Genomic DNA, 27,897 nt, shown 5'->3' on the forward strand with positions numbered 1-27,897 from the left:
AATGTTACTCTTAATTTATGCCTATTTTTATTCCTTGTCTAAAAAGTGCTATAACTGGCACAATACGTACAGACTGCCCTCAAAATTACACCTCCCGAGGTGTTTTTGGAGGAAGGCAGTCACTTCTTGAAGCGGTGTGCCAGTCGAAGCAAAGCAAGCATGACAGTGGCTACGCTAGCCCACTTGGTCACTTTTAGGCTCTTGAAATACTTTTGTACCTTTGTACAAAAAATGAGGGGCTGGTATCAGCTCTTTTGCTTTACAGTTAAATACCAGCAAAATCACTACTATCTTGATACAACATGAGTTGGATTCCTGATCTTATTTGGTAGCTCGTCTTGCCAAATTGTTTATCTTGTCATGGGATGGGATAGGGAATCTTAACCACTGACCTTGTAGTCCTGTATCTTTGTGGTGTAGCAAACTAACAGAGCTGTAATGGCATGAAATGTCTCAATGCATCCACTTTGGAGTTTTCTTTCTGTTGTGACGAAGCAGGAGTTCAAGCAGAAGCTGGGGTTACAAAATGCACATCGCATGGGAAAGAATGGTTTCTACAGATGCATATCATGTACCACAGAGAAGCTGCTGCAGAGGGCAAGATTGTTTCACCTGCCCAGGGCTCCTCTGCAGTTGCCCCTGGGGATGGCAAACCTGATTTGTCCACAAAGTGCAGTGAAACATGTTTTTTGCCTAACTTGCAGCTGAGAATGAAAAAAATCAGAGGTTCTTTTAAACTGTATCCAAAAGATAAAGATAATTCAGTCTCCAAACTGTGACTTGCTTATAAATTCACCTAGTGATTTCCAAATAAGTAGAATGTACTCATTTCACTAGGTGTTACATTCACTACTAGTTTGAGGCTCAGAGACGCCAGCCTCGGACAAAATATGTTTTATAGCCTTGTTCTTTGGTCACAAAGAAACCTTTTAAGGCCAAGGAGTGACTGAGGGGAGCCCATAGGGCTGCTTGGCCACTAACCAGGAGACTTCAGGGCCTTCTCTGAAGCTCTCTGTTTCTACATTGCCTCAACGGAGGAGTGTAACTTCTCTGCAGTTACTTGACGTTCGTTTTCTTCTCAAGAGAGGTAGGGGTAAGCTAGGAATGAGGTTACAGTAGCATCCTATGTCAAACACATAGGAATCCTCATGGTTCCAAAGCCCTGCTGTGTTTTTTTATGTTTATTTGTTTTGTGGGAGTTTTCTTGTTAAACTCTTTGGGAGTAGGCACAAGAAAAGCAGTATGCGACTCAGACCTAATTTGAAGGATTTTTAGGCCTATAAATCATTTCCAGAACTATTGATATTTGAGAGTTTTTGAACCATAAAGAGGGAGCATGTAAAGGTGTGAAATAGTTTGAACTTTTCCAGCTGTCCTTCGTAGCTGTGCTTGCAGTGAAGGTGTGGAGCTGTGTATTCCAAGGACAAGCATGTGGAGTGTCTGTATAACGCTGGAAGCTGGTGTGTGAGAGTAGATTTTTGTTATTTTTTCCTTGCTGTTCTCCGTGTTCCTTCAGCTGATGAGTGTATTCAGGAATGTGTAGAGGTCTTTCTCATTCAGTGTTGATAACAGATAAAGTTATTACACTTTATTTCCATTCCTGTTTGCTTACAGGGTTTATCTAGTCAGTAAAAGCAGGCTTCCCTTTCCAGTAGTCTGTTTCAAGGTATCCAAGATGTTTCCTTATCTGTCCTTGAAAACAATCCTCCCCCTTAAGGCTGGACTTCTGACATCCAGCTTCAGCAGCGCTGCCTTTGTTACTTGGCAGGTCATATCAGATGCATCTTAAGAAGAATCTTAGAATGAGTAAGAGTCAGGGGAATTGCAGAGCTGGACGAGTATGTATAAAAATTGGCTGCTGTGCTGCTGCATGGTTCCTGAGGGCATCTCGAAAGCTGTGCTGCAGACGTGAAATACTCCAGACTTGGAGCTCCTGTTTGTTCAGCTGGAATTGCACGCAGCTTTCGTTAAGGGCCCTTCATCTGGAGGCAATTGCAGAAGAACAGCTGGCAAGTTAAGGCCTTGGCTTCGTAGCCATTGATCAGAGATCCTCGCCAGTCTTGCCACTTTATTAGGGTTCTGCCTTCTGATATACCTCCAGTCAGATAACAAGTGGAGTAACTTGGGGAATGGGAAGTTCTTCTAAATTTTGGAAAGAGTAGTATTTGTGGGGAAAGCAATACTGCACTTCTGAAGACTATATTCAAGCCTGGTTTTGTTTTTTGTGCAAGTAAAATGTTGTGAGTGGAAGAGTGACTACAAGTGTGGGGGGTTATTTTGCGTTTAGCTGAAGTTTGTGAGATTTTTATATTACTCAAATACTGAATACTGAGCTCTGAACTTAGTATATGGTTGTATGGTTATATGGTTGATTACAATAGCAGTTGTATTGGCTGCAGGTCACCATTTTCCCCCTAGCAGTACTGACATTGTGTTTAACTACACTGTGACCTTCCCTAGTGCATATTAAGTGCTCAGAGCACTTAATAGCATTATGCTATGGAGTGGGCCATGAGTTACTCGAAATGGTTTTGTCCTTCTCTTCAAACATGTGAGAACCACCACCAAATTTCCCCACGTGCCTGGAATCACGGGGTAATGCCGACATAATCTTGGTCTAGATTCTTGCTTCTTTTTTTCTTCAAAACAATGAAAAACAACGGCAGACTGACAGTGCAGTACTGCTGCCCCTCCCGATACGCATTAGTGACTTGTGGTCAGCAAGGGGTATTTTAACATTTTGCTACAAAGCTGCCTGCCCCTTGTCTGTGTGTGGAAAGGGGCGGGAGGGAAAGCTGTCAAATCTGTTGGTACAAAGGTGCATTAAATACCCCAGCTTCTGTTTACCTGGTGTAACTTCTGTGTGGGCGGCAGCCTGTTTAAAAGATGCATGAGTTGACTACAAAATAGCAGGGGTTTGGTTCTGCAGTGCGTTTGCAGCAGTGCAGTTTTAAATGCACGTTTTCAGACTATACACTCTCTTACTGCTGGATCAAGATAAACAGTATTGGAAAACTCTTAACTTGCAATAAATGGTAACTTACCAAGGGCAAACATGTAGTTTTGAGAAAATATTGTTTCTGTTTTAATTGAAACCCAGGTACAGATGGATCCCAGTTCTCAGGATTTGTATGGTCCCTTGTCCAGAGTTGCAGAATATGTAAGGAAGGATAAGAAAACGGTTTTGGCTATTGTTTGTAAAATATTTACTAGTGACAGTGAAGAGCAAACTGTGTAGGTAATGTTTCGTTATATGCACCTGCCAGCTTCTCGGTTTCATTTTGCTGTAAGCATGAAAAGATCTTTCTGAAGAATGAAAGTGGAATAAAACAGTGTGACTGAATATTTAATAACTTAAGCTGTGTAGAACGTATGCGCAGAGCGACCATGTTTTCCTCTTTCATTTTGCTACGAGGCTGCAAGCATAATAATGAAACTTTACACCGGAGGAAAAAAAGAAAGAAAAATAAAATAAAAACTTCTGTATGTGGTTTGTCAGCCTGATTCTTCTTTGTTGTGAATAGAATAAGTGTTCAGTAAGGTTCTCCAGAACTTGACTGCATTCTGGGTTTTTGTGTTTTGAAGGGGGCTGGCAGAGCGGGCAGGACGTGGGAGGCCGTGGATCCCGCGCCTGTCTCCAGCGCCGCGCGCAGCCCTGCGAGCTCCCGCTTCCCCCAGGAGCAGCTCAGGACAACGTAGTGCAAGAGGGAAGATGCAGGTTGTGCCTCCAGCTGCGCCTCCCGAGTGACACACAGTGACTTGCTGCCGGGAGGGAGATAGTGATTAAACCGCACAGGTAGATGCACTTTGTAGAAGATCCTCAGGTCATGGCTGGGAGTAGGAAGGCAGGGGGCAAAAAGTGTTTATCAAAAAAAAAAAAAAATCTTAAGCCGGCCTTGACTTGCACACAATTCCTCAAATTAATAACATGGAAATTGAGAAGACCTTGCACTAGTAAGACGTGATAATTGTACTTCTAAACCTAGCATTGATGAATCTAGTGTGACACGCATTTCACTAAGCTGTGAGAAAGCTGAGCTTTTAAATGATAGCCAGTAGAAAGAAAGTGACTCTAGTTGGGCAATAGGTAAAATATATTTTGACGTTAAAGCCGACTGTTAACTTTCATCGTTTCATCCAAACTGCTTCCAACAAAATAGGACTCTGGCTTAAGAGATGTTCTATTTCTGGAATTGCAAATCAATTTCTCTATCTTACAGAAAAAGCAGTTACAGTTAAAAGAAAAACCCAATATGTAATTGAGATAGTATTGAGATATTAAGTGTCTGAGAGGTAATTTCTCAGTTCTGACACTTGCCTGGGGCACTAGCCGAAATTTTAAATATCTATGTGGAGAGCAGTTTCTTTGGCCTGACTTCCAAGTTTCTACTGTATCAGAAAATCAACTCGCTCACATAGACACATCTGTAACAACATAAATGATTGGGATGCATAATTTTAATGTAGATTTATTACAACTTCACATGAAATGCTCAGCTGAAGTTGGGAAGAGGCTACAGTCATTGAACCAATATCAGAATAAGTTCCATACGGCTGATGATGAAGTGGTACTAAAAGCATTCACAGTTCAGACAGCTCCAGCCCTGCCTTTGTACCAGCCTTGCAGAAGGCTCCTAGTTTCCAGCCTCAGCAGAATAGTGGCACGTGCTCCGTGACTTTACCATGCAGAGAAAGTCTAACTTTGTCATAAGCAGGTTCTTGTTGCTCACCGTACACCACCAGGAGATGATACAGAAGTCATTACAGAACAGGAGTGCTGGTCTCCTGCAGGAGTTGGGTTGTCTCTTGTCAAGATAATGCTCTTCAGCTCCATAAGTGAAGTCTGCGCCGGTGGAGGTTGGTATTTGCGTGTGGGGAGGAGCGGAGCTGCTCACACAGAGCGGGTACCTTGAGGTTGTCCTTACGTTACGCATACATCGTGAGCTGCAGCCACTGGAGGAGAGGTTGGAATTTAAGAGGAGTACAGAGCAGGAGAGCTAAGTCGACCTCCATTACAAGTTAGCACATTTAAAGTAGGTTAAATTAAATTGCCTCATGAAAGAACTCTCTAAACGTTTTTGAAAGACATTAACGATAATATGAAAAGACTGTTGTGTGCCTTCCAACTGTGCTGCACAGCAGCCATAGCTGGCAGAGCACACATATGTATATTTTCCATGAAAAAAAATCAATAGCAACATTTTTGACAGGTTTTGTGAACTCATAGCAACAGAGTGACAATTTCAGGCCAGCTCTGATAGGCTTCTGAAGAGCACATGAAATGAATAGTAAGATCAAAACTTAGTACCATGACATTGTATTAGGAATACTGGAATAAGACTGTTTACCTCTAAGACATTGAGTTTAATGATTCCATCCCCATCTTTATCGAAGGCGTGGAATGCTCCTAAAGCAAGGAGAGACAAATACAGGGACTGAGTCCTTGTGCTTGCAAAGAGTAACGATGAGATCACAGAGCAAAGCAAATCATGCTCCCCATGTGCCATGCAGACTTGTGCAGATAGGTGTTTTCTTGGGTACCAAGTATTTCTGTTAGGCTTTTCTTTAGCTAATATTGAAGGAATGGCTTATTTAGGGAGAGGGAAGAGGGATATGGGGTTGTTTTGGTGTATCAATTACAAAACTGTATTTCCGAGAGAGCAGAAGGGCATCCAAACCAGGAGAGGCACTCACTGAACATGGCATCCAGGCGCACGAAGCAGCAGATGAAGCTGTCGAAGTCGATGTTCATGTTCTTGTCGGCGTAGCGCATCGTAATGATGTCGTAGAGCTGGTTGTTGAGGCGAAACCCTGCGGAGGGTGAGAGACGGGGCACAGCGGGGCCGCAGCTGCAGGGAGGCGCCGGGAGGCCTCGCCTGCCCTCGCGCCGCCTGGCTGCTCACAGGAGCTGCCATGATGTGGGCACTGCTGGCTGGACGCGAGGTCATGCGTGGGCTCTAAGCTGCAGTGCTGAGGCTGGATTTAGGATTTTTCACTGAAAAATGTGTTCAGGGCAGGAGCTATTGAAATAAATTATTTTACCCTGACATTCCTGGTGAGAATGAAAGCCTGGAAAATACAAATTACCCGTGTTTTCTTTTTTCCTGTTGCTAGAGTCCAAATGCAGACTAATGAAGAACAGTTACTTTTTGCGAAGTAAAACATAGCCTTCTGTTTTTACTCCTCAATGAGCTGTCACTGGTAACTGTTTCATGTACCAAGATACCAAAGAAGATGAAAGGACACTGAAAGCACCGCACACAAGTTTATAGCTCCTGATTTCCTGAATAACGAAACAGGAGATGATAAATTTGCTATGGGAAGCCTACCACCTACATAAGCAAGTGCACCAAAGTGTTTGAGAGAAGATTATATGATTAGTAAATGTACAATGCTTGTGCTCTGCATATTTAAAAGAGCCTCTGGTCCAGGCGGAAAAAAAAGTGGATTTTGGAATTTCTCTAGGGTCTTTCAAGGGCTGCATGACATTCCCATTTCTGCTCTGTAACAGTGACCAAAATGGCGTTTTGCCTTCATCTCCCCCCTCCTGCTTCCGCAACTCCTGGGTATGGCCCACGGGGGCAAGTACCTGCGTCATTGACTGCATTGCGCATCTCGTAGCTGTTAATCGTTCCAGAGTGATCTGTGTCATAGCGCTTGAAAATTTTCTGGAAAAACAACAAAAAAAGTGTTGTCCATCAAAAGTAAGAACTGGGATACGCACCCTAAGCACTAGAAGGTTTTGTCATCTGCCTTATATTCCTACTGGGACATCGAGGGTGTTAGCACAGGCCCAAAGTGTAATTACTGAATCTTATGCTATGACAGGCAAAGGGCTCTTTTGCTTAAAGACCCTCCTTGTTTGACTAGAGATTATGTTGTAAATCCCCTCTCTTGACTGTCATAATTAAGACATTTGAGAGGCCTGGATCTAGTTCCCATCCTTCTGTTCCTCAATCCCATGTGTATCCAATAAGTTCTGATGGGAGAAATCCTTACAGCAGTGTTGAGTTAGCACTGGAGCTTTAGAGATCTGGGTTGTTTGTTTAGACAGTGAGTAGGATGGGGAAAGTCATTGCCGTTCTTTTTAAAAGCCTATTTATAATTTTTAAAGTATTATCTTTGTTGTGTTATTATAGTGGGTGTGGGGAGGGGTTTTTTTTGGTTTGCTTTTTTGTTTTTTTTTTTTTTGTTTTCCTACACAAGCTTTTGTACTGTGGAAGTTCTGAAGAGTAACACTGTGATAACTCTGCAATACCTGCCAGCTTTTAATCTTGTCCCAGAGGTGCCGAAACTCATCGAAGTTTATCTTCCCCGAGCCATCTGTCTGTGGTGCAAATGTTCAGGTAAAAAAATATATATATTTTAAAGGGATGAATGTGAAGCCTAGGTCAAGACTTCTGCAGAATTAAGAGCTGGCTGAAGTGTGTAGTAAAACATTTGTGAACAACCTTGGCAAATTTGAATTGTGTTTGTTATGAGAGTGTGAAGCACCATTTTCTTGTGTAGAAGCAAGCCTGTGGTGAAGGAAAGATTTTTTTGATCCTCTAGTTACTGTAAAGTGCATGTGAGTAGGATGGTCCTTCCAAATGCCTCCAGGTATGAAGTTACCCCCCTGAAGCTTTAGCTGAGCTTTGTCCTACAAGGAAGCTCCTCCTAATTTGCTTAAAATGAAACCAAAAATAAGGAAAATATTGTCTAAAACTATTTAAAAATGTGCTTAAACATTTAGGTTTTAGGTTGTAGTTCCAGTTTTGTTCTGATTGTGTTTGAATGTGCCCGCGTGCTAATTTCAAAGTAGAATATATTATAGATTGTAAATGTAAGAGAGAAGTGCACAGAGTTTGTTGGCAAAAAAAAACACCTGCATATATTTCAAATAGGCTTAAAAAAAAGACTTCTTATGCTCTAGTACGTGAGCTAGCCAGTAGATGATAACTAAGGGAGGGTGACATTAATGTACTTATTTTATAGTTCTCTCTTTTGAGATGTTTTCATTTGTCACCTATGTCAATGCTGAGATGACAAGTGTGTGTAGGAAAAGGAATGACATGAGGAATAATAAGGGTTGAGTGGTATCAAACACTCCCCTTTTGCTGGAAAAGGATACATCCATCAAAGCAATCATGCTGCGACAGGATTCCAGTTCAAATCCTTCTGTCTTTAGGTCCTTATCTGAAATAAACAATTGCAGCTGAGAAGAGATCATACAAGTCAGCAAGGGCTCTTTCCTCCTAGGTAGGGCTGTCCTCAAAGTAGAACTAAATATATTTCCTTCATCTTTCAAGAAATGAGTGGGAGATAAATCCAGAAAGGCTTTTAATTATTACTTGTGAATTAGAACTGAACTTTTTTGAAGTGTTATGTACAATTTTAGCCTGAAAGCTTCTTGAAAAGTTCGTGTTACCTTCTAGGTAGCTAAGCAAGCTCAGGGTCAATAGGCTGAGGGGAAAAAGTCTGCCTCTTCTTTGGAGGATGATGATGATGATTATTATTATTATTATTACTTGTATTATCCTGCTTGATGCTTTCAACAAGCTTTTGCTCCTTTCTGCCTTATCAACTTCTCACTGAAGAGGCTGTTATCACTTGTAGCCAGCATCTCTCTGAAAATACCAGTCTGCTAAAGCCTCAGATGAGGATTGCATGGAAGTGTAACTAAAACTTGTGAGCTTGAAGCCCTAAGTACTTTGAGTGCAACTTGTGAGAGGGGGCAAATGCTCCGTGTCACAGATTTTTGTCCAGAGGTATTGAAAAACATGCTGAAACTCACGTTTTTTTACAACATTGTTGAGAACGTTCCTGAGTTCTTCAGCATTGATCTCCATGTCCTGGTGAGAAATGTGGGGAGAAGACCATTAGCTACACCATTCATTACTGAGCACATCCTTTAGTGGGTGAATATCCTAAAAGAATGAGGTCTTATCTAGTCACTTTTCAGTCTGGAATGTGCTTTAAACTAGAGGGAAGTCTGTATTCACAGAAATATTGGCTCAAATCTTTCCCTTGGCTGCAGCAGGGCTCTGGGGAGGCCCCTCACTAGGAGTGAGAACACAGCTTGTTCTTTGTCCAGTCAATCATCCTGCTGCTAAACTGCTGACCAGAGAAGAAACAAAGCTAATCAGGCTTTCATTAGTCAATTAATGCATCTTCAGGCAATAAGATTAAAGTTGCCAAGCCTATTTTATGTGGTTTATTAAATTATAACTACAATAACCAGTAACTTCAAGCCACCATGTGAGCCAAATAGCCAAATGTGCAAATCTCTGTATCCTATTACCCTTACCCATCTCTTAAGTTATGACATTCTTAGATTTGCTTCTATATTTAACTTTCCTAATTAAGCATATACTGGAGATCATTTTATTTTTAACTTGTTTCTACGTGATGCAAAGTTGTTCAAGAAATCCTGTATGGCCTCATGTAGTCGTGAGGGAAGGAAAAAGCCAATTTAAATGCAGCTTCCTTGTACGCAGTGAAAAAGCAGTTCTGCTGTGATTCTTCAATTACATGTGTGTTGGAAGACAGCTGTGTACTTGATTAGATTTATTTTTTCATTTGATTTTGCTTAGTCTGAAATCTCAAAGGAAACGTGGTGAAGAACTTTAGTGTTTCAGTGCTATGAAGCAGCAGGGAGCTGCTGTGGCTGGGCTGGGTTGAGGGCACAGGCAGGGCTTGCCTGAGCACTCACCTCTCCTGCAATCTGTCGGAAAATATTCCTGAACTGGTTTTCCTCTTCGCTCGCCTCCCGAGCTTTTCCTGAAGCACGCTGAAAAACAAGGAAAAGATGCAATGTTAGCCCCAGGGAAAAGAAAAAGGAGTCCAAGGGGCCAGACAGCTCAATCACCCGAGCTCCAAAACTACCTTCTAGCAAAACCAGAGTTCTTTAGAGGAATGTGTCATTTTCCCGGTCTTTTCTCCTTGCTTTTTTTCCAGTAAATGGTTGAATGAATTTCTCGGTGAGACTGCTGAGTTTTTAACTTCATCCTATTGCTCTCATTTCTCTTGGAAAAGACCTAAATACTTGCTTTTACTTTGGGATATTTATGTTCTCATTTTGTGTTTCATAACATCATAAAGAATAAATTTAGAGCAGAAAAGAAAAATTTGGTCTGTGAATTGACCAGAAGGACTAGGGGAGTTGAGAGTGTCCCTTTCTTAAGACAAATAGCCCAGATTGCTTGACTTTCACCACTTTTCTCTTTGTAGGATACATGCAAAGAGCAAGCCTGCGCTCCAAGGCCCATACCTAAACTGTATGGGGAAAAAAAGACCTATATTAAGTTATAATTAACTACAGGAATTACTTGTAGCGGGGTGGGGGAAGTTATTCTTGGCTTAATTCTTATTTCTGTTTGCCTAAGTGCACTAGCAGGTTAAGGTACAGCTCCCGCTTCGCCACGCACATGCTCTGGCAGCCAAGCAGCAATGCAGGGACACGATGAACCACAGCTCCAAACACCATGGCTTGGCTTCAGAGAAACATCCCTTCTTTGGAGAAGGGATCTCTCATACTCTGGACCCTTATATAAACAAGGGCAACCTGGAGATGTTTTCAAGCAACTGCATCCTCCAGTCTTAAATACCTGAAGGGAGGGTCTCCTCTGCGCTCTAAAATGTTACAGTTTTAGCTAGTCCAAGGACCAGCTAAAACTAATGCAAGTTATGTTAAGATTTGATGCAAAGCAGTTAAATATCTAAGGATGCTTCTTCGCGCCCTTGTGCTCTGCCATGCTAGCCAGACCATGCTGCTTTCTGCCTTGCCAGCTGCTGCAGAGACCTTTTTCTCATCTATGTGTTTTTTTTCACCATCTTTGCCCAAGTCTTCATCCACTGTCAGCTCCTTATTGCTGTTGGCTATGTCAGAAACAAAGATGATAGGCTGGAAAAAGAGAGGAGAGAGCAAAAGAGAGGGAGAGATGAAAGTGGAAATTACACAAGAGGTCGTGTTTGGGCCTCCTGCTCTGCAGTCAAGTGCATGCTCAGCAGCTCCCACCCCAGCAGGCACCCAAGAGCTGCAGCTGGAATTGCAAAAAAGGGATCACTCAAACTATTCCTTTCTTCATACTAGAAAGAAAGCTGCAAAACACCTTGCAGCATCTTGGACATCCAGTCTGCCTGTCCAAGAAGCAAGTGGCAAATGAAACTTCACTTTTTCTTTATTTTTGAACAAAAAGTTGCCCTTCTCACTGAAAGACAGTAGCACTTAAAGAGAAACAGAACCCAGAATATGAGTTTGCTATATTTCTAAAGGAGCTTGTTAACTCTGTAAAGCTTATGTTATTTCTTTATGTTGGTTCTTGAAGTGCTCAGCTGTGGGGAGCTGCATGCAATTAGTCTGCTTTAGTATATTCAAAGCAAGGAAAGTTGCACAAGACATTAATATCTGCTCCTATAGTATTAATTAGAATCAGTCATTTTAATCTTGAGATTAAAATGCCTGATTGTATTTTCTGGATCCCTTCACGTGCTGATCTGCTTTAAGACCATGTCCTGATCTGTCCATGAAACATGGACAATGAGGGGTACCAGTGAAAGAGGAATCCAAAATGGAGCTGGCCACGTTGATCTTCAGAATATTTCCCTTGGGAGAAGTTTTTTCCCCTCCCTTTTCCCTTTTTCTCCCTTTTCTCCCCAAAGGAGAAAAGCCCTTGGGGGGGCTTTTTGTGTCCTTCTCTCTAGCCAATAATTTCACTTGTGCACTCGGAGTAAGTTTGGGGATGGCTAAGTGGGTTGTATAAAGCAGAAAGGTTAACACTTTTCCCAGAGTGAGAGAAATTCTATAGCTATTTTAGGGGAAAAAGACACTTTTTTTTTTTTTTTCCTGCAAACAGTCTTCATGTGGTGTCCTTCATGAACTAGATCCATTTCCCAGTGCAGAGAAAATACAAATTACAGAGAGATCTCAGCTCCTGCTGCATGCATTGCACATGCTCTTTCATGCTCTTTTCTTTTCCAGGCTAGCACTCTGCACATTGCCCAAATACCCACCTTGCCCTTTTTCTTCTGTAGAAGAAAAAAGTGTTAAAAAGTATTTACAAACAGAACTGCAGATTTCAGCCAGATCATACAGAGTATGTATGTACATAGTAAAGTGCTATTTTTCTTTCTTGCATTTATTTTTCCTATTCACGTACATTCATATAGTTCTCAAATCTGAAAAATTGAGGGGAAAATACACCATAAAGAAATCCTATACTGAGAGATAGGCACAACAGAACCATATCAGAGAGTGCCCTATTTTGTCTACACCACTGTCCACATAGATAAAATCCTGATTTTTGCTTTACCTCTGTTACTCTTCTTTCTCCCAGCAAGACAGGGTCACTTATTCAGGTGCCAATTAAATTCTAATTTGGGGAGTATGTTTTTTGTTTGTTTGTTTTGTTGTTACTGTGGCAGCAAATGGGAAAAAGACGGAAAGGAAGCACTTTCAGCAAGATTTAATGGTGTTTTGTCTTGTGCAAGAGCTTTCCCTCTGTGTGTGTGTGTGTGGTTTTTATTTTCTTCAAGACTAATTATAGTGATATACTAATATGCTCATACAGGTATATTAAAACTCAGGCCAAAGTGTTAGAGTTTCTCATGGATGCTAGTTAGCATCACATTATGATCTGGACCCATTTCCAGAAAATATATCCTTTAAAATAAGATACTTTGTTATTAGATGAGAGCTAAACCCTGGAGGCGAGGCCTTTTCCAGAATAAGAATACCCTTAACCAACCAAGGCAAGAGAAATGCTTATTTATGCTATTTGGTCTATCCAAATAATAAAGTAATGTACATATAGTCAAATGTTAGTAGAAGTGTTCTGATGAGAAAACATGGGTATTATTGATAATGGAAGTGTCATGTGGCTGCAGTGGCTTCTTGCTGGGGATTTTGGTAGATGTGACAGTCCTTCCCCTCTCTCCCACTATTCACATGCAGAAGAGGCACAGGACAGTACTCACCGATGGGCGCTGTGCTTCAATCGTGTTTTCAACTTCCCTAGAAGAAGGCAGAAAGCACAAATCAGAAAAGTGGCTTTTTTTTCCCATTTGTTGTTTGTAAGCAGCCACTTGAACTTTCCAAACAGCCCATGGGTTTGGGTTGGCTTTCAAGCATTCCAGCTGCAAAATCTGGGCATATCTGTTCCCTTTGAGCTGAGCATCCCAAGAATCACCTCCAGGAGAGTGGCTGCCTGGCTTGCATCCTTGCCTTGCCACCTCTGAGCATTCATAGCTGGGGGGAAAGGTGGGGGCTGTTGGCCCCTGAAAAGTAGGAAGCTAGCTGCCAATTCGTTGAGCTCTGGGAACCCACTAGAAGAGCAGGAGAGAAAAGAAATAATTATTTGTGTGTTTCCTTCACGACTGAAGTTGGATCTGGGTCAATGATCTGCCTGGCAAATGCTTCAGTTAGTGGCACACAGTGAGAAGCAGCAACATTTCATGGTCATAAAAACTACAAAGGGCATGATTACGAAGGATATCCTGCACCGTATCCTTCTCCAGAGACGGTCCAAAGCCCACTCTTAGGCTCCGGGAAATGAATTTGCAGCTTGAGTTTCTAACACCATATGAGATAAAAGCACCGTGTGGAAAACTTGGGACCTGGCTACGGCCAACTAGTGAGCTCATTCCCTCCTTTTAGGGCAGATAAATGGATTTGGAACTTACTCAGAAAGACTTCTCTTCTCTGAGAAGACCCTCAGGATGAACTCTCCCTCCTGATGGGGTTCGTACGTTGATGGGATGATAACGTACTCGTTGGGTGGCAGCCGGAAGCGCTCAGAGATTTCTCGCATGTTTATGTATGTCTTGCTTCTAGCTTTGGAGGCATTGTAGAGGAAAAAATCCTTTTGCAAGTGGTGCTTGTCACCGTGCATCTGCAGAAGAAAGGGGTCGATCTGTCTGGGCAAAGCTTTACGCGTTCCTTAAGTGGTTCCTCATGCAGGCAGCACACAATCATGACAGAAAACACAAGTGAAACAGCAGCTTGGCATGCAGGGAGCGGACTGGGACAACCAGCTGAATACCAGTATGGAGTCCTTCATACTTAAGTTTTCTAGTGGTTTGGCTCAGTTGGCTTCTGAGGGCTGCACGAGGGCCCACCCAAAGTGCTGGCAGGTCCCTCGTGCTGTTGAGAGGTGGCTCTGCAGTGACCAGGCGGCACTGAGCGATCTGGGATTTCCTTGCAGATCCCTCTCCTGCCTGTAGGTTTTTCCTCAGGAAGGAGTTGAGATAGGCTGTGCCCTGACAGGGCCTCAACAAGATGTATAATACAGTGAGGCCTTCACAGGCTCTCTCTCTCTTGTCAGCACAATAACAAAAAAACTTAAATCACATTTACTTTTAAGGCAATTCTCTTTTGCCATGTAGATGATTTAATCTGACTCTTTTAGCTCTATGTGACCAAAGTTCAGCTGAGCTTCCCTGTCTTTTGAGTGTGGTATGGCAGAGAGTGATATATGCAAACTCCTACAGACAACACGGAAAGGTGAAACTGTTTTCTATGGAAATTTTCCCTTGATTTGGTGGGGGAGAGGAAAAAATGAACTGTAGGTCAGCTTCAGATAGGTGATCATCATCAAATTTTGTTTCAGTTCAAATATGAAAATGGAGTTTGGGATTGTGGGCTACAAACATTTGCTAACTGTTTTATGCAGAAATAACCAGCTGTAAGACAGCCAGTAAAGATACCATTCAGGTATCCTTACATTTTTCAGGTAGTATAGCTTTGATGTGATATTGTTGCAAAACTTGGAGCGTAACATCTAAGAGCTGACATTGTATGCTGCGATCCAGGCTCACTACGTGAAAGTCATGCCCAGATTACATATAAAATAGCAAAGAACTGAGGAAAAGGTGCAGGCGAAAGCAAGCTGTGAGTGACAGGGTATTCAAAGTAATTCACAAAATATTACTAATGAACACTCAAATTGGGAGGATTAACAATTTCATTTCTGTTGCATCCCTAAAACAACAAACTTGACTGGACAGTTTCCAGCTGACTTACAGACAGGCACAACAGTAACACTATCTGAGTATACAGCAAGATGCCAACTCTGCCTCCGTTCTGCTCGTACCTCTTTGGGCACCTTAGGGAGAAACAAACAAACAAAAAAAGAAAGTCAGGAGGGTTAGCTGACTCCACTCATTTGGAAGATCACATAAAAGGCTGCTCACAGACCTCTGAGCATGTGGCCAGTCAGTAGAACACACCCAGTTGTAGAAATATTCTATATAACTTCTCCCTTTCTTTACAGATTTCTTGAGTTCTACAGAAGATCTATTACGATTAGAGCTAGAAACATTTGCAAAGAATCAAGCAAACTGACTATACTTGAGATTTGTCCTGAATGTGCCCTCATCTGTTCAATAATAGATAACTGCTGTCCAATTTTACATGATTCTATGAAGGCAGTGTTTAATTTCAGAAAGAATGAATGGGTGACTGAAGAACATATTGGGCAGAATATGTTAAAAAGTGACATAAAGTGTCTATAAAAGCCTGCTGCTTCCAGGTGGGATGAATCTTGAGATCACTATGGGCTAAGTGGCTACCAAACCTGGAATTTCTCTTCCAGGTTTACCCTTGAGTGCTTTGAAAAGCAAAAATTGAAGTCAGGTAGTCAGGCTGAATTGATTTGATCACTGGGAAAATGTGTACTGTTGGGGTCTGTGACCACAGGGGAGAGTCTGGGTAGTGCTGGTACCTCGTAGATGGCAAAGCCAATAGTGTACAGGTTGGCTCCCAGCTTGCGTTCTTTCCTCCTGTTTTTCTGCATCAGTGCCACAAGAAAGCTGCAGACAACCTCCTCATCCTCAGGATCATCATCTTCCTCCAAGAGCCTCAAGCGATACTGGGGATTGGTCCAAAATGTATCTGTGAAATCCCACCAACAGCCCCAAAGCAAATACGTAAAACTTCAGTTTTCTAATATTGCTCATTGTCAAGAGAACATTCAATGTCCTCCACTTGTGGTTCTTGAGGGGAAGTTAAAACTGGGTTAATCATCTTTCTGCCTGTTCATGTGTTATATAGGTCTAGCCTCTACAAAAATTAGCCTCTTGTTAGAAACGATACCAGATGATTTTCATCTACCTACTTTGCAAGACATCTTTGGTTTAGACTGTCATATACAATTCTCTTATCAGGGTATATATTTTCTTGTGTCTTCCCACTCTGGGCCCTGCAGCAAGGTTTCCCACCTTCTGTGCCAGGATGGCTTGGGAAACACCTTAGCCAGTTCTGTAATGTGAGTGTCTTGTTGCGACCTGCAGCAGCAGCTGCTTTTTGCTGTTTAGGCATGACAAAACTGGGTAGCAGAAGAGGACTGAAAATGAAGAACTGACATCTAACGAACTTCCAAAGGACCCAAAGCTGGCAGAAGTTGTATTTCCCAAACAAAACCTAGCTTGTAGAGTGAATTTGATATATTTATCTCATTTGGGGCCCCTATGAGCTATTTGAACAATGGTGAATCTTTGTCAGGGCTGCCTTACGTTGCTCACCTGGGTAATTGCGGCAACCTCCAGCTGAGCAGCCTCTCACCCAGCGCCCCTCGTTGACTGACACAGTCCAGGTCTGGAGCTTATCAGCTTCCAGGGTGTCAGGTGTGAGGTTGCAGATCTCAAGTTTTGTGAAGTGTCTCATGAAGTCCTCAAAGGATATCCTAGAGGAATGGAGGGGAAACTGAATCCAAGTGGGTGTGAATGGTAGGCAGGAGTCTGCACATTTCCTGGTTAGCAGTAAGGGGAGGAGAGCTACCCATCGGGGCAAGTTTGCAATGCGAGCATCATTTTTCTATCACATTTCTTGGACAGTTAACATGTGTACAGCTCCCAATCAGTTCGATGCTTGCTGCCCTCCTCCCTGCGACTGGCTGGTACTCCAGAAGGAGAACACAGGGAAGTGTGGCATGCCTAGAAGGACTGTGATGATGGGACTCAATACACCCTAACAGGAAACTGAGGGTACTGTGGAGTGGGTCTCCTTGCGACTATGGAGGGGGAGAAGCGGGGGATGATTGGACAGCGATTATGGCAGTGGTGTGAACAGATTTAACTGGTGCACTGATTTTTGTCAGTCACAGTTGTGTATTTCTTGGTAAAACACAAAATTTGTGACAGATATTCTCACCAGAATTCCCCATCTTCTGCAATCTTATGCTGCAAGCGGGTTTTCTCGGATTCGTTAATTAAGTTCCATTCCTCTGATCTGCCAAAAAACAAAAAAGTTTTGAAATACATAATTTTAGTTGAAATTGTTATTCTTTAAGCCTTGTGATGTGGAAAGCCAACAGTCATCTTGTTAGAGCCGTAAATTGTTTTTCTGAGAGCTCTGCAAATGTTTGTTTCAGTGCTACCCCTCTCCACATGCCCAAAAGGAAAAGGTTTTCATCACCACTCTCCTGTTCCTCCTTGCCCTCCCTTCAGATTTCCTCTTTTTAGCACTTACAGATTGGCTGAGATCTCTTAAGTTGTGTTTTTTTTCTTTCTTTTTATTTTTTTTTAATTTTTTTTTTTAGCTTGGAAGGTACTTACAGACTCTGGTTGCTGAGCTGAATATCTATCAAAAGTCCTTTTAGTAAAACCAGGTGAGAAACTTCATCAAAAAGTTGCCTGTGAGTTGACATCTCTCTCTTTCCAGTTTTTCTGGACAAAGGATTCTGTCAATCTTTCTCTGAACAGGGGACATTACAGAACTTGCTGGTCAGTAAAATCTGACTGTGTCAGTGAGTTGGGTTCTCTCATTATTTCCATTGATTAAACCTCCCCCTAACATCTCTTCTAGATGGGAGAGTGTTTTGTTGTTTTGGTTTGGTCCTTTTAGAGATTCAGCTAAACACTCGCTAAATAGCACTAACTTCAAAGTGTCAGTGACAGAAAAGACTATTCACATACCCCTTTCTTAAATATTAGGGTCCCACATAATCTGTATAAGGGGAAATAAAGCTGCTTTGTTATCTTTCTAAGTGCGTTGAGCTCCTAGCCATGCTTTTTACTCACTTGTCACTCCAAGGTCCGTTCCATTCCACTTGTCCCCAGGGGTTCCTTAGCCTTACCAGCCTTATTTTCTCCCCTTTAAATGTTGTCTAGTTGAAAAAGAAAGCAACAAGGATCAACTAAATTATTTAATGCAAAGTAGGCTCAATAGGAAACTTTGTCTGTCAGACTGCTGATACTGATTGCCTGGGCAGTTGTGACTGCTGCTTTCTGGCCTGACCTGCTCCTTGTGAGCTGGAGGACTGTAGGACCAGAGAGCAGCCAGCTGTGCTGGTTTCCTTCACCCAAGCAGACCATGATGGAACATCCCTTTCCCCACAGAGCTGGAACTTCGACAGTTTTGATTTTCCACAGAGCTTTCTCTTATCTAAATAAGACTTTTGCTCCCTAAGCTCATCATTTCTTCTTCACAGCTTAACATGCACAATGCCAGGCCAGTCTACACCACAACTCCCAATGGAAGGGGACAGTTCATACCTCCTCCACCGCCGTGACAGAGTAGGCATGGCCTTTGACGAGGCCGCAAGCCGTCCGGGTTTCATACTGCATGGGCATGATAGTCTGTTAAACACAGAATTAGAACCACTTAGAGGCACGTGACGCTCAGACAGCTGCTCTAAGGCAACTGTTACCACCCAGGGTTTTTGCAGGCAGGAGACACTGGTTGGACAACAAGATTTTTTTTTCTATTAGCCAGAAACATTACAACTGATCAACACCTAATATGCTTCTTTCATCCTTATGACCCTTATGATCACAGCAGTGTATGACAGCATTAGAAAACCTTATTTCATATACTGTTCCTACTAATTTACACTATTTTCTTAATCCATTTCCTGTGGGGATGTACATTTTATTCCATAAATAATATAATTCTTGTGATTAAATCTTTTACCAACTGATATTCAGTAAGGTTGCAGCTTTCTACTTGTATATAAATACGTTCACTGTCTTTCTAAAGGGCTACTTCTGATGTATCTTTATTTGCCAATCTGCAAATGCTGTTTATCTGGGGGACAAAGAACTGAGAGCAAGATAGATGTATACAGTCCACAATACACAGAGGGGGATTTACTGAGGAAAGGGAGAGGGCAAAGCCCCAGTACACTAATGTGTGTGTGGGTGATTTGTGAAACTTCCCCTCCTGCATCATGTCCCTGAGAAATGACGGCAAAGTCCTGCTGGAAACTCCCTCATCCACCTTTGACTCAGCTGAGGGTGCGACAGAGGTAGGGCTAGACAGGGAGAGTTAGGTTGTGCAGCTATGTTCTCACCTTGTACAGTGAGGGATCACATCCAAACATCTGCTGGCTGTCTCTTTTTTTTTTTGCTTGCTTGTTTGTTTGTTTTCCCTATTTCTATGCCCTTTCTCCCTATAACCTCAGATCTGCTTTCTTTTTTTCTTCGTATCTTCTCAAGTCGTCATCCTCATTACTTACGAGAAACCCTTCCACTCTTTATCAATTTATGAATATTAATTTCTCCTGCTGCTGCTAACCCCAGACTACTTCTCTGGAGTGCAGTCTGCCCTCTCCACCTCTCTTCTTTAAGAGTTGGGACTTTCTGGTGATAAACAAAAATAAACAGCAAAACAAGTACAACTGGAACAGCAAACTATAAAAAATATGACTGGTTCCTGGGGAGGGAGGAAGCTACTGCCAAAACATGGGTGATTTGGATAGTCATGCTTGCAAATCAAAACAGTTGTATTTTGCTCTCCCAAAGAATTACATCATTTTGTTTTTTTAGGAAGACTAAATGGGGTTTTAAAGAGGAAAATAACTGTTTCTGCTGAAAATGAGGAAGACAATTTGCATAAGCAAAATTTTTAGGTGGTGTAATTTCTTCTTTTTCTCTGTAAAAGGCAAAAAGTAGCTCTCTTTCTCTGAAAGGTGTGTCCCTAAAGGGCAGAGTATGGCAACTGTCTGACAGGGAGAGGACAACATGTTCTTCCTCATATTTGGAAGTTTTCAGGTTTCTCCAAATAAGATTTTTCTTTTAATTGTTCTAATGTTACTTTCTTACATTTTCTAGATATGAAGAAATTCCAGCAGGCAGAAGTAGGGTATTGTGACTGTAATCTTCGATATTTTCCCCTTTTCCTTATCATGTATTTTAACCAAAGAATTTACTATTTGATAGTCGTAAAGGAGTTCTCTGCCTTTCTCTGTGGATTGCCCCTCTCCAAGCCCATCTAAAGACCAGACTCCCCTTCATTTGTGGGCAAACTTCTCTAATACTCTAGGTATCAAAATAAGTTCTCTTGTGAAGGGAGTGAAGGCTATAGATGCTTCTCCCTGACTACCTTGGGATGTTTTTCTCTTAGTATTTTAATTTTCTTCCCCATTCCATACTTTCCAAGAAAAAGAATTGTTAAAAGCTGCTGATCACTTCCTGTTCCCGGGAACAACAAAAATATGTCACTTTGGAATAAGCTCTGGAAAACTTATGCCACAAGCCAACAGCCCTTGGTCTAAGTCTTAATGAAACCTTCTGGATGAGTGCACTAGTCCTTGTGTTTTAAAGGACCGAAGTCCTTTTACACATAACTCAAATAGCTTCCTGAATAGCAGATCTTGCGTGTGTGTGGATAACTCAGTGAAGTGAAATAAGGATTTAAAAACATAGGTGATATGTTTCTCTAATGCTCTGGGTAGAGACAAAAATGCAGTGGAATCTGTGGAGTCAACTGCTTCCTGAGCCATACGAACCCAGGCTGGCCGTTCGTCCGTCTCCGGGTAGTCCGCGGTAGATTGGGTCATCTGTGCGTTTTCTAGGTTCTTCACCATTCGAGCAATCATTTCCCCAATGTCACTGCGAGGAGCTGATCCATAGGAAAAGCCTAAATTATCCTGGTACAGAGGAGAAAAGTATAGTGCAGAAAGGGGAGACAGGGAGAAAGAGGAGAAATAATATAGGAAAGATCAGAGTGGTGAAAAATAGCCAGGATAACTTCTCTTTTCTCTCCTTATGAACCACGCTCATGTACAGTAGTCAACAGCACTGGTTATTCTGGTACCTTTACTGAAACGTCCTGCTTCATAACTAGTGTTGAAATTAGCTTTACTACTTTGCTTTTTGAATAAGGTGTAGTAAATGGAGATATTCTAGGTCCATGCAGGGAAGTGAAGGTCAGCTTTCTAAGCATTTGCATTACTCTTAGCATCTTTACCTGAATATTTTTGTGTTAATAGAGCTGCAGAACCATAGTACTAATTTTACTGGGTTAGAGCAATTAAATGTGTGCTATTTTTGCTGATCATTCCCTCTTTCCCCCACCTTCATGTTCAGCTGCTGCTAATTCACCTTTTGGCCCTTGCTGTCTGCCAGTGAGGGACTTCCACTGAAGTCTTCCCCCATGTTCTAGATAGACCCCTCCATTAGCAATCAAATATATGTAACATGTTAGAATTATTTGGTTTAGTTCGCATAGCAAATGTCTATCTCCTTTGCGAAGGCTAGGGCTCATCTACAGGGTTCACATTAACTCACATCAATTGAGCTGGCCATGAGGGAACCTCTGTCAATCGCATGCTTCATAATTTTATAGATGTCCTTTGGGGCATCTCTTATCTCGTAGAACTCTGTCACTCCTCCCGTGAAGTCCTCCATGGCCTCTGTGGTATTGCCCCCTTTCAAAGCCTCATAGGAACCATGGAGTCTTGGAAAGAGAAAGGAAAATAAAATTATCGTGTGTGTGTGTGTATATGCACACGCACACATTTCTTTAATATATTAGTCTTGTGTGTGCATATGTGTATATACCCACATAAATACTATATACCCACATAAATACATACATGCTGAAAAAATCCATAGTTTTTGGTAGACCTAAAATGTAAAGGTTTAAGAGATGGTGTTTGCACATGTTTTAAATAAAAAGAAAAGAAAAAAAGATACTGAGATTCAGATGTAGATCTCGGAGTGAGTAGTAAATTAAACTAGAAAATGTGTTTTATCCCATTCTAAGCCATTAAGCCATCTGTGAAAAAGAGTGCTTCTCCTCGGAGCCCCTTGCAGTGCCTGTTTCAGCCCAATACGTAGCTCTTTGATCACCTCCCCAAATACCGCCTCAGCTGTGGTTAGTCTAGCGGATTTCTTACTTGGCGTAGGCCTTTTCCAGGAGAGCGCTCCAGAACTCGTTGCGCTGGGAGGACTTGGTGAAGACCAGCTGGTTGTTGTAGGTGGGCAGGCAGTCATCGATGACGACGTCCACCCAGTCTCCGTAGCGCCAGAACTGTGTAAGGGCAAACAGAAAAACCTCCTGGGATCCTCCTGCCTGCCTCTTCTGTATCTTGGGTGTTCAGAGCTCTTCCTCCAGAGCTAGGTGATGCTCGAGTCGTTATAACACATCCCCTGTCCCCTTGCAAAGCAACATGCAGTGTGACTGCAACTACAGTCACAGCAGCTTCTGCGTAGATGGAGGGACTCACCTGGAAGTGAAAGATGCCGGCATAGTTGTGTATAAAGGACTGGTCGTGAGGGATGACCCTGCAGAGGAGTTTTTTATTCAGTGTCAGGCAAGCAATGGCTGCCAGGAACCAGCAGTCACCTGTGAACGAGCAGAAGAGGCAGGTGAAATGAGGGGGCAAAGGACTCCAAAAATCCTCTTGGGAACAAGAGAAAAATTAAGTAAGTACTAGGTGATGATGCAGATTTGAAATAAGTAAAATGGAGCTAGAAGTGAGATTTCCTACCTAATTCTCCTTGGCAAATATCTGTTCTGTTGGCTCCACCAATAATAAAGCGAGGATTCTCACAGATTTCCTGCAAAACATAAACAGATGAACAGTAAAAATAACCATCATGATCTTGTCGCCCCCCAAAAAAGAAAAAGTTTCATTGTGTTTTCCTGAGTTCCCTGAGTTTCCACTGAGTTCCCTTAACATATCAGGTGGGGAGAAGAAGAAACAACCACCTTTATTGGCAATCCCCATCCAACCCTGGTAGAGAGGGGGAAAAAAAGCCCCTGCTTTTTCCTGTCCCTCAGGGAAAAGGGCCAAAAGTTCAAATACTGGGCGGGGGGGGGGGGGGAGGAAAGCACTTGACTTTGGACCTATTTTCTGTGAGGATAACAAAGATATGGCAACCTGAGGGTCAGATTTTTGAGCAACTGCAAATATGGAGAAAAAGACAAACTATAACCCAAGAATTAAATTTTCTGGAGTGGAAGAAGAACATGGGACAATTACTTGGGAGTGCCGAATACATGGCAATATGAACAGCTGGCACTGCCTCTGCTGTCTAAAGCCTCTATCGCATGTCATCAGGGTAGCCATGGATTTTCCCAGACCTGTGTTTCAGGTCTGATTATTTCACTTGGCTTGAGCCTGCTTTCTGCTGCTCCTCAGTGATCAGTAGAGCTTTCAATTTGATGTAATTATTAGTTGTACAGCCAGAGAGACCTACTTCCAGCTCCCTGCAGCAGTATCTTATTTGAGTGAGATTTTCCTGTTATTTCAGGCCTTAGTCAGCTGTTGTGGGGCTTAGCCATGCCAGAGCAGCTGTATGAGACGCCTTCATGCTTTACCCACTCGCTTTGTTGAAAATACTCTTCCTGATGTTCCTTTTGGAAATTGTCTGTGAGATAACAAGGTTTTGGATTGTGTTTTCACCTTTAACAATACATTTTAGCTTAATCAATATGCATCAACAGTATGTTTTAGCTCAACCCTGTTCCTGCTGAAGTAAAAAGCTCTTAAATTCAGCATGTATTTTAGATGAAGGCAGTTAGATGTCTAAGTGCTTCCAAATACTAAATGTATGTTGACATTGGTTATGGAGAATATCCCTGTAGGGAAGCCATCCAATCTGGTGGGTAATGCTGTGAGCAAGGAGAATGGCAATGGAGCCTTCAAAAGGACAGTGTCACATCAGAGCCTTCTCATTAATCTCTTAGTGTCATTACCTCCAAACAGGAGGATCTCTTATTGCTCTGTACTGTACTATACTAAAGTCCTTTTCTCATATCTGAAATTTAATGGGAAGCAATGTTCCATAATTTAAATAGGAGCTGTTAGCAGTCCCTTTTTTTTTTTTTTTTTTTTTTTTTTTCAACAGGAAACTTGTACATTCGATAGGAGTTGCAAATTCAATAGGAAAAAATGCCTCCCTATGGCCTAATTCAATGCACTGCAAAAAGACAGTTTCAGAACACCTTGTCATCACTACCAGGTGATAAACCATAATGTAAACTTTGGCAACCTTCTCACGTGCAGTGTTACACTACCATTCCCTTAGGGTCCTCCATGCGTGCTTAGCTGGAGGGCAGGTGAAAACTTAGTCACTCATTTTGTATGTATTGTGCTTCTTGCGTATGAGGTGTGCAAATACTCCAGAGTCTTATAAAGACTGACTAGCTAAGCTCTAAAAGAGTTCTATGAAAACTGAGTTGCATAGTAAATGGGCCTCTCTTTAATGAAAAAGATAATTTTATGCTAGGTTTGAACTGAGCAGTGATTTTCTTCACATATACTGGACCTTCCTTTCTCTTTTCTGAATCTATCTCCATGCATTTGGGACATCTCTGTTTTCTCTGGGTGTCACTTAGACGTACAGAGGGAATTCTAGCAGGCTTTTGGGAATGCCTCAATAGGGGCGAATTGCCTGTAGCTGCCTAGATCCAGGATCCAAGCCTGTTCTGCTCAGTGTGGTGGATTGGGAGAAGGAGATGAACTTTGCTCCCACAGGAAGCATAGGTGTGGGAGGCTGAATTAGCTAGGAAGCTCAACGCAGTCTGTTGCTCAGCTGATTGTAACCTGGTTTAGAAGAGAATGAGCCCAACAAGTTTCATCTTCCATGGACTGGTGGCTGATTTAATACTATGCAGCAACTGAGAGGGATTTATTTTCCCTGCTGCTTTGAACAGAAACACTGGATGAATCCCGCAGTCTTCTCTGGGGAAAACAGATGTCGCTTGGCTTTTGCCTGAACTGAGTATTACGAGGTCCCCTCTGTGCATTCATGGCATGGTACGGCAGTCAGCAGGGTAGAATTACAACCCCCCCACCACCGCTGTGACAAGGTTTACAGCCGTCCTGATGGTAACGCACAAGACCAGACCTTGTGCCCTGGGCGCAGACCAAACGTTCCGGGAAGCGGTGACGTTAGAGGACCCGCCCTCAGCTGGCAGTGATGCCCGAGTTAGGAGCTGGCAGGAGCTGACATGAGAGCGAGGAGCAGCTTTGGGGCTGGGACGTGGGACACCTGTCCTCATCTCAGCAATGTATTTCACAGCGAGGTCAGCGCTTCCCTCGCAGGAAAGCCTTCGTTCCACAGTCCCATGGGCGTTCTTGCCATAACAAGTAACATCCATTTAAGGCTAGCAGTAATCTTTCATATATTCTATGTTCTCATGTGACAGTCTGAGGTGGTGGAGGGAAAGCTGGGATGTGGATTGGCCAAGTGAAGTGCCCCAGGTGCCACAGGCAGGCAGGGATAGACTCTGCTTGAACCAAGGGATTTTATGTCACAGTCTGCATTTGTTTATCTGCTGTTTCCAGGGCTATGAGATAAACATCATACAGCGGAAATCAGGAATGACTTCAGCAAGAAGGCAGGGTTAGGTATTTTCTCAGGGCTTTCAGAACTGCCTGGTACTGTTTCCTTTTACAATGAGTTCTCAAGTTTGGTTCAATTTAGAGTTGACTTTATGAGTAGATTAAAGAAGTATTTTTGAGGTAGAGACCTAGATGGATGGACCTTCTCTAAACTAATGGCTTGATTCACATATGCCCACTTATTTCAGACAAGGGTGAAGTTACACTGTGCCTTTTTGCTCTCCCAGTGCTTTCCCATGCACACACTCATGGTCTGTTTGCCCCAGGGCGCTGGCATTTGTCCACTCCACTATCACTTTCCACCCGCTAGCAATATGGGAAATCCCCTCCCCTCATGGGTGCCTGACTCGCTGCTCCTTTTAGCTCGTTTCCGGGAGCTGAGGCAGCCGTGATGGTGCGAAGGCAGGGGCCGCAGGTGGCCATGTGCCGGAGCACGTACCCGCCCTGAGGCGGGCGCGGCCGCTGCGTGTTCCCAGAGACCTGTGGTAACGGATGCACCGGGTCAACGTGGAAACACATCTTTAACGTCCCTGCAAAACTAATTCTCCTGCTACGTTTGATTCAATTCTTTGGAACCTAGTTCTGTCATCACCCTCTCTAAGGTGGAAATGCCAACAGCTCCAACACCTTAGGGAGAGCTGCTACCCATGGGCAGGTGTATCCCAGGGCCTCCCTTATCTCACAGTGTTTGACTTAGACCCTTGCATCAGACATCACAAACTGGGACAACACATTCTCATGCTCTTTTTGATTTGTCCCTTTGCTCCATTAAGAGCCACACGCTGCACGTGTCGCTATTGCAACAGCAGCATGTGGCCATCTTCTGTTATGGCAGTTCCTGGATTAGCTTTATCTAGCCTCATTAACGTAGGGCCTGGGGCAGAGATTTCACTCCCGGAGAACTGACAAATCTAGAAAAGGCAGCCAGAACGTCAGAGAGAGGAAGCTCCTCAAACCACATCCTTGATGCCAGACAAGGGGCAGTGGGACCGTGAGAGTCACTGGTGGGAAGGACGACAGGAGAGAAGAGCCCATTTTGTGGTAGGACTAAGAATTGATGGGGAAGCGAAGGACAAGTCCTCCGAGTGAGAGGCTGAGGGGGGGCAAACACAGGGAGGCTGGGTGGGAAAATGCCCACAAGATAGATAGGGAAAAGGAAGGGCGCTCATATACAGGTATCTGTTCTCATAGCGATTATAACCCCCATGATTTTGGTGAGCAGGTAATGAGGTAAGTCAGCCAAGCAATGTCAGGAATGAAGAGCAGCTGTACAAAAGCATGTTTCAGAATGTAATCCGCTTTCATGCATTAGGAAAGCAGCAGAATAATGAAGACATAAGTGGAAAAACGTAGTGCCCAAGAACATGTTACAGCGCAATAACTTTTTCTTTGGCAGCTTCAGGACAAGTAAATTACAAATCACCAAAGAGGTCAATGCAATTTCATTCTCTTTTTTTTTCTACATACTTCATTCAATCTCTTTTCATTGTATTTTAGTCACTATATATTCCTTCCAACCATTCTCAGTCTAGCTCATTATCTCCAAAGATTGCTCTTCAAGGAACTTTAAGGCACTTACAGCTTAGTTTCTTCCCCCCTCCTGCAAAACAAGCATGCTCAGCATCAATACTTTGTTTTCCATAAAATAGAAGGCACTCAACACATAGTTTACTTACACGGGGTCTTTTCCATTCAAACTTGATGGGGATTTTCTGGCTATAGAAGAGGGAGGTCTCGTTAGGTGGGAAATCAGGATCTTCATAGAGAATGTTTTCCTCCAGGCATTTCTTGTGAAGCTCTTCATAGGTCTTTTCCTTTACTCTGATAATGTGCTGGTTGCGACTGATTATGGCAGAATAAATCCCTCCCGTACCCCCACCTGGACCTTCAACTGGGTGGTTAACGGTAGCGCTGGGAAGTGACCCAGCAGCCGTCTGCTGAGCCACCGCGGCATTGATGGCAGTTGGCATGGGAATCAAGTTTAAAGCAAGTTGTTGAAAGAAAGCAAGATCTTGAAAAATGGAAGGAAATTTGAGAGAAGGAAAAACAAAAAAAAAAAAGAGGAAGTTGCTCTGTAAAAACTGTTTCCTTTCCGTTGAAAGTCGCCTAATCAAATGTGCAGGCAACAAAGTTCCATGTGGTTGTGCAGCTTGTGCATCCTCCTGAAAGACACTATTTTGTTGTAAGAAATCGGTTTTATTCGCTGCTATGGCGCAAGATAACCTGTTGGTTAATTCCCGAGTTTCTACGGCATGTGCATATGCATATGCCTGCCCTGTGTGTGCGTGCAAGCACCCAGGAGAAGCAGGTTTTAACCCGAGAAGCCTAAAAATAACCACAGAGAGTG

At 42.8% G+C, this 27,897-nt stretch overlaps 1 protein-coding gene across 1 annotated transcript; it reads right to left on the reverse strand.

Annotated features, from left to right (window-relative positions):
• Positions 1-4,848: 4,848 nt before the first annotated feature.
• CAPN3 (calpain 3) lies at positions 4,849-27,596 on the reverse strand. The gene is made up of 23 exons (XM_088520465.1): positions 27,227-27,596; positions 22,689-22,758; positions 22,425-22,543; positions 22,095-22,228; positions 21,484-21,652; positions 20,703-20,843; positions 18,469-18,552; positions 17,995-18,080; positions 17,126-17,203; positions 16,498-16,658; positions 15,699-15,868; positions 13,660-13,868; positions 12,955-12,991; positions 11,992-12,006; positions 10,781-10,882; positions 9,692-9,769; positions 8,774-8,831; positions 8,111-8,175; positions 7,259-7,327; positions 6,590-6,668; positions 5,695-5,811; positions 5,349-5,407; positions 4,849-4,953 (listed from the first exon to the last, which is right to left on the reverse strand). Exons 1-23 carry the CDS (start codon positions 27,518-27,520, stop codon positions 4,927-4,929), a joined length of 2,421 nt encoding a protein of 806 aa, XP_088376591.1. The 5' UTR covers positions 27,521-27,596; the 3' UTR covers positions 4,849-4,926.
• Positions 27,597-27,897: the final 301 nt, after the last annotated feature.

This window comes from Tinamus guttatus, unplaced genomic scaffold, assembly GCF_059628265.1.
Source record: "Tinamus guttatus ecotype Peru unplaced genomic scaffold, ASM5962826v1 Tinamus_guttatus_pri_ptg000089l, whole genome shotgun sequence".
Taxonomy (NCBI): domain Eukaryota; kingdom Metazoa; phylum Chordata; class Aves; order Tinamiformes; family Tinamidae; genus Tinamus; species Tinamus guttatus.

What these genes read in the sequence shown, in the direction of transcription:
- CAPN3 (XM_088520465.1), bottom strand. Translation starts at nt 27,520, where the DNA reads ATGCCAACTGCCATCAATGCCGCGGTGGCTCAGCAGACGGCTGCTGGG. An exon ending in CCGGCATCTTTCACTTCCAG is followed by an intron (nt 22,229 to 22,424) that starts GTGAGTCCCTCC and finishes GCCCTTACACAG; the next exon opens with TTCTGGCGCTACGGAGACTG. An exon ending in GAGAAGAGAAGTCTTTCTGA is followed by an intron (nt 12,992 to 13,659) that starts GTAAGTTCCAAA and finishes GCCTTCTTCTAG; the next exon opens with GGAAGTTGAAAACACGATTG.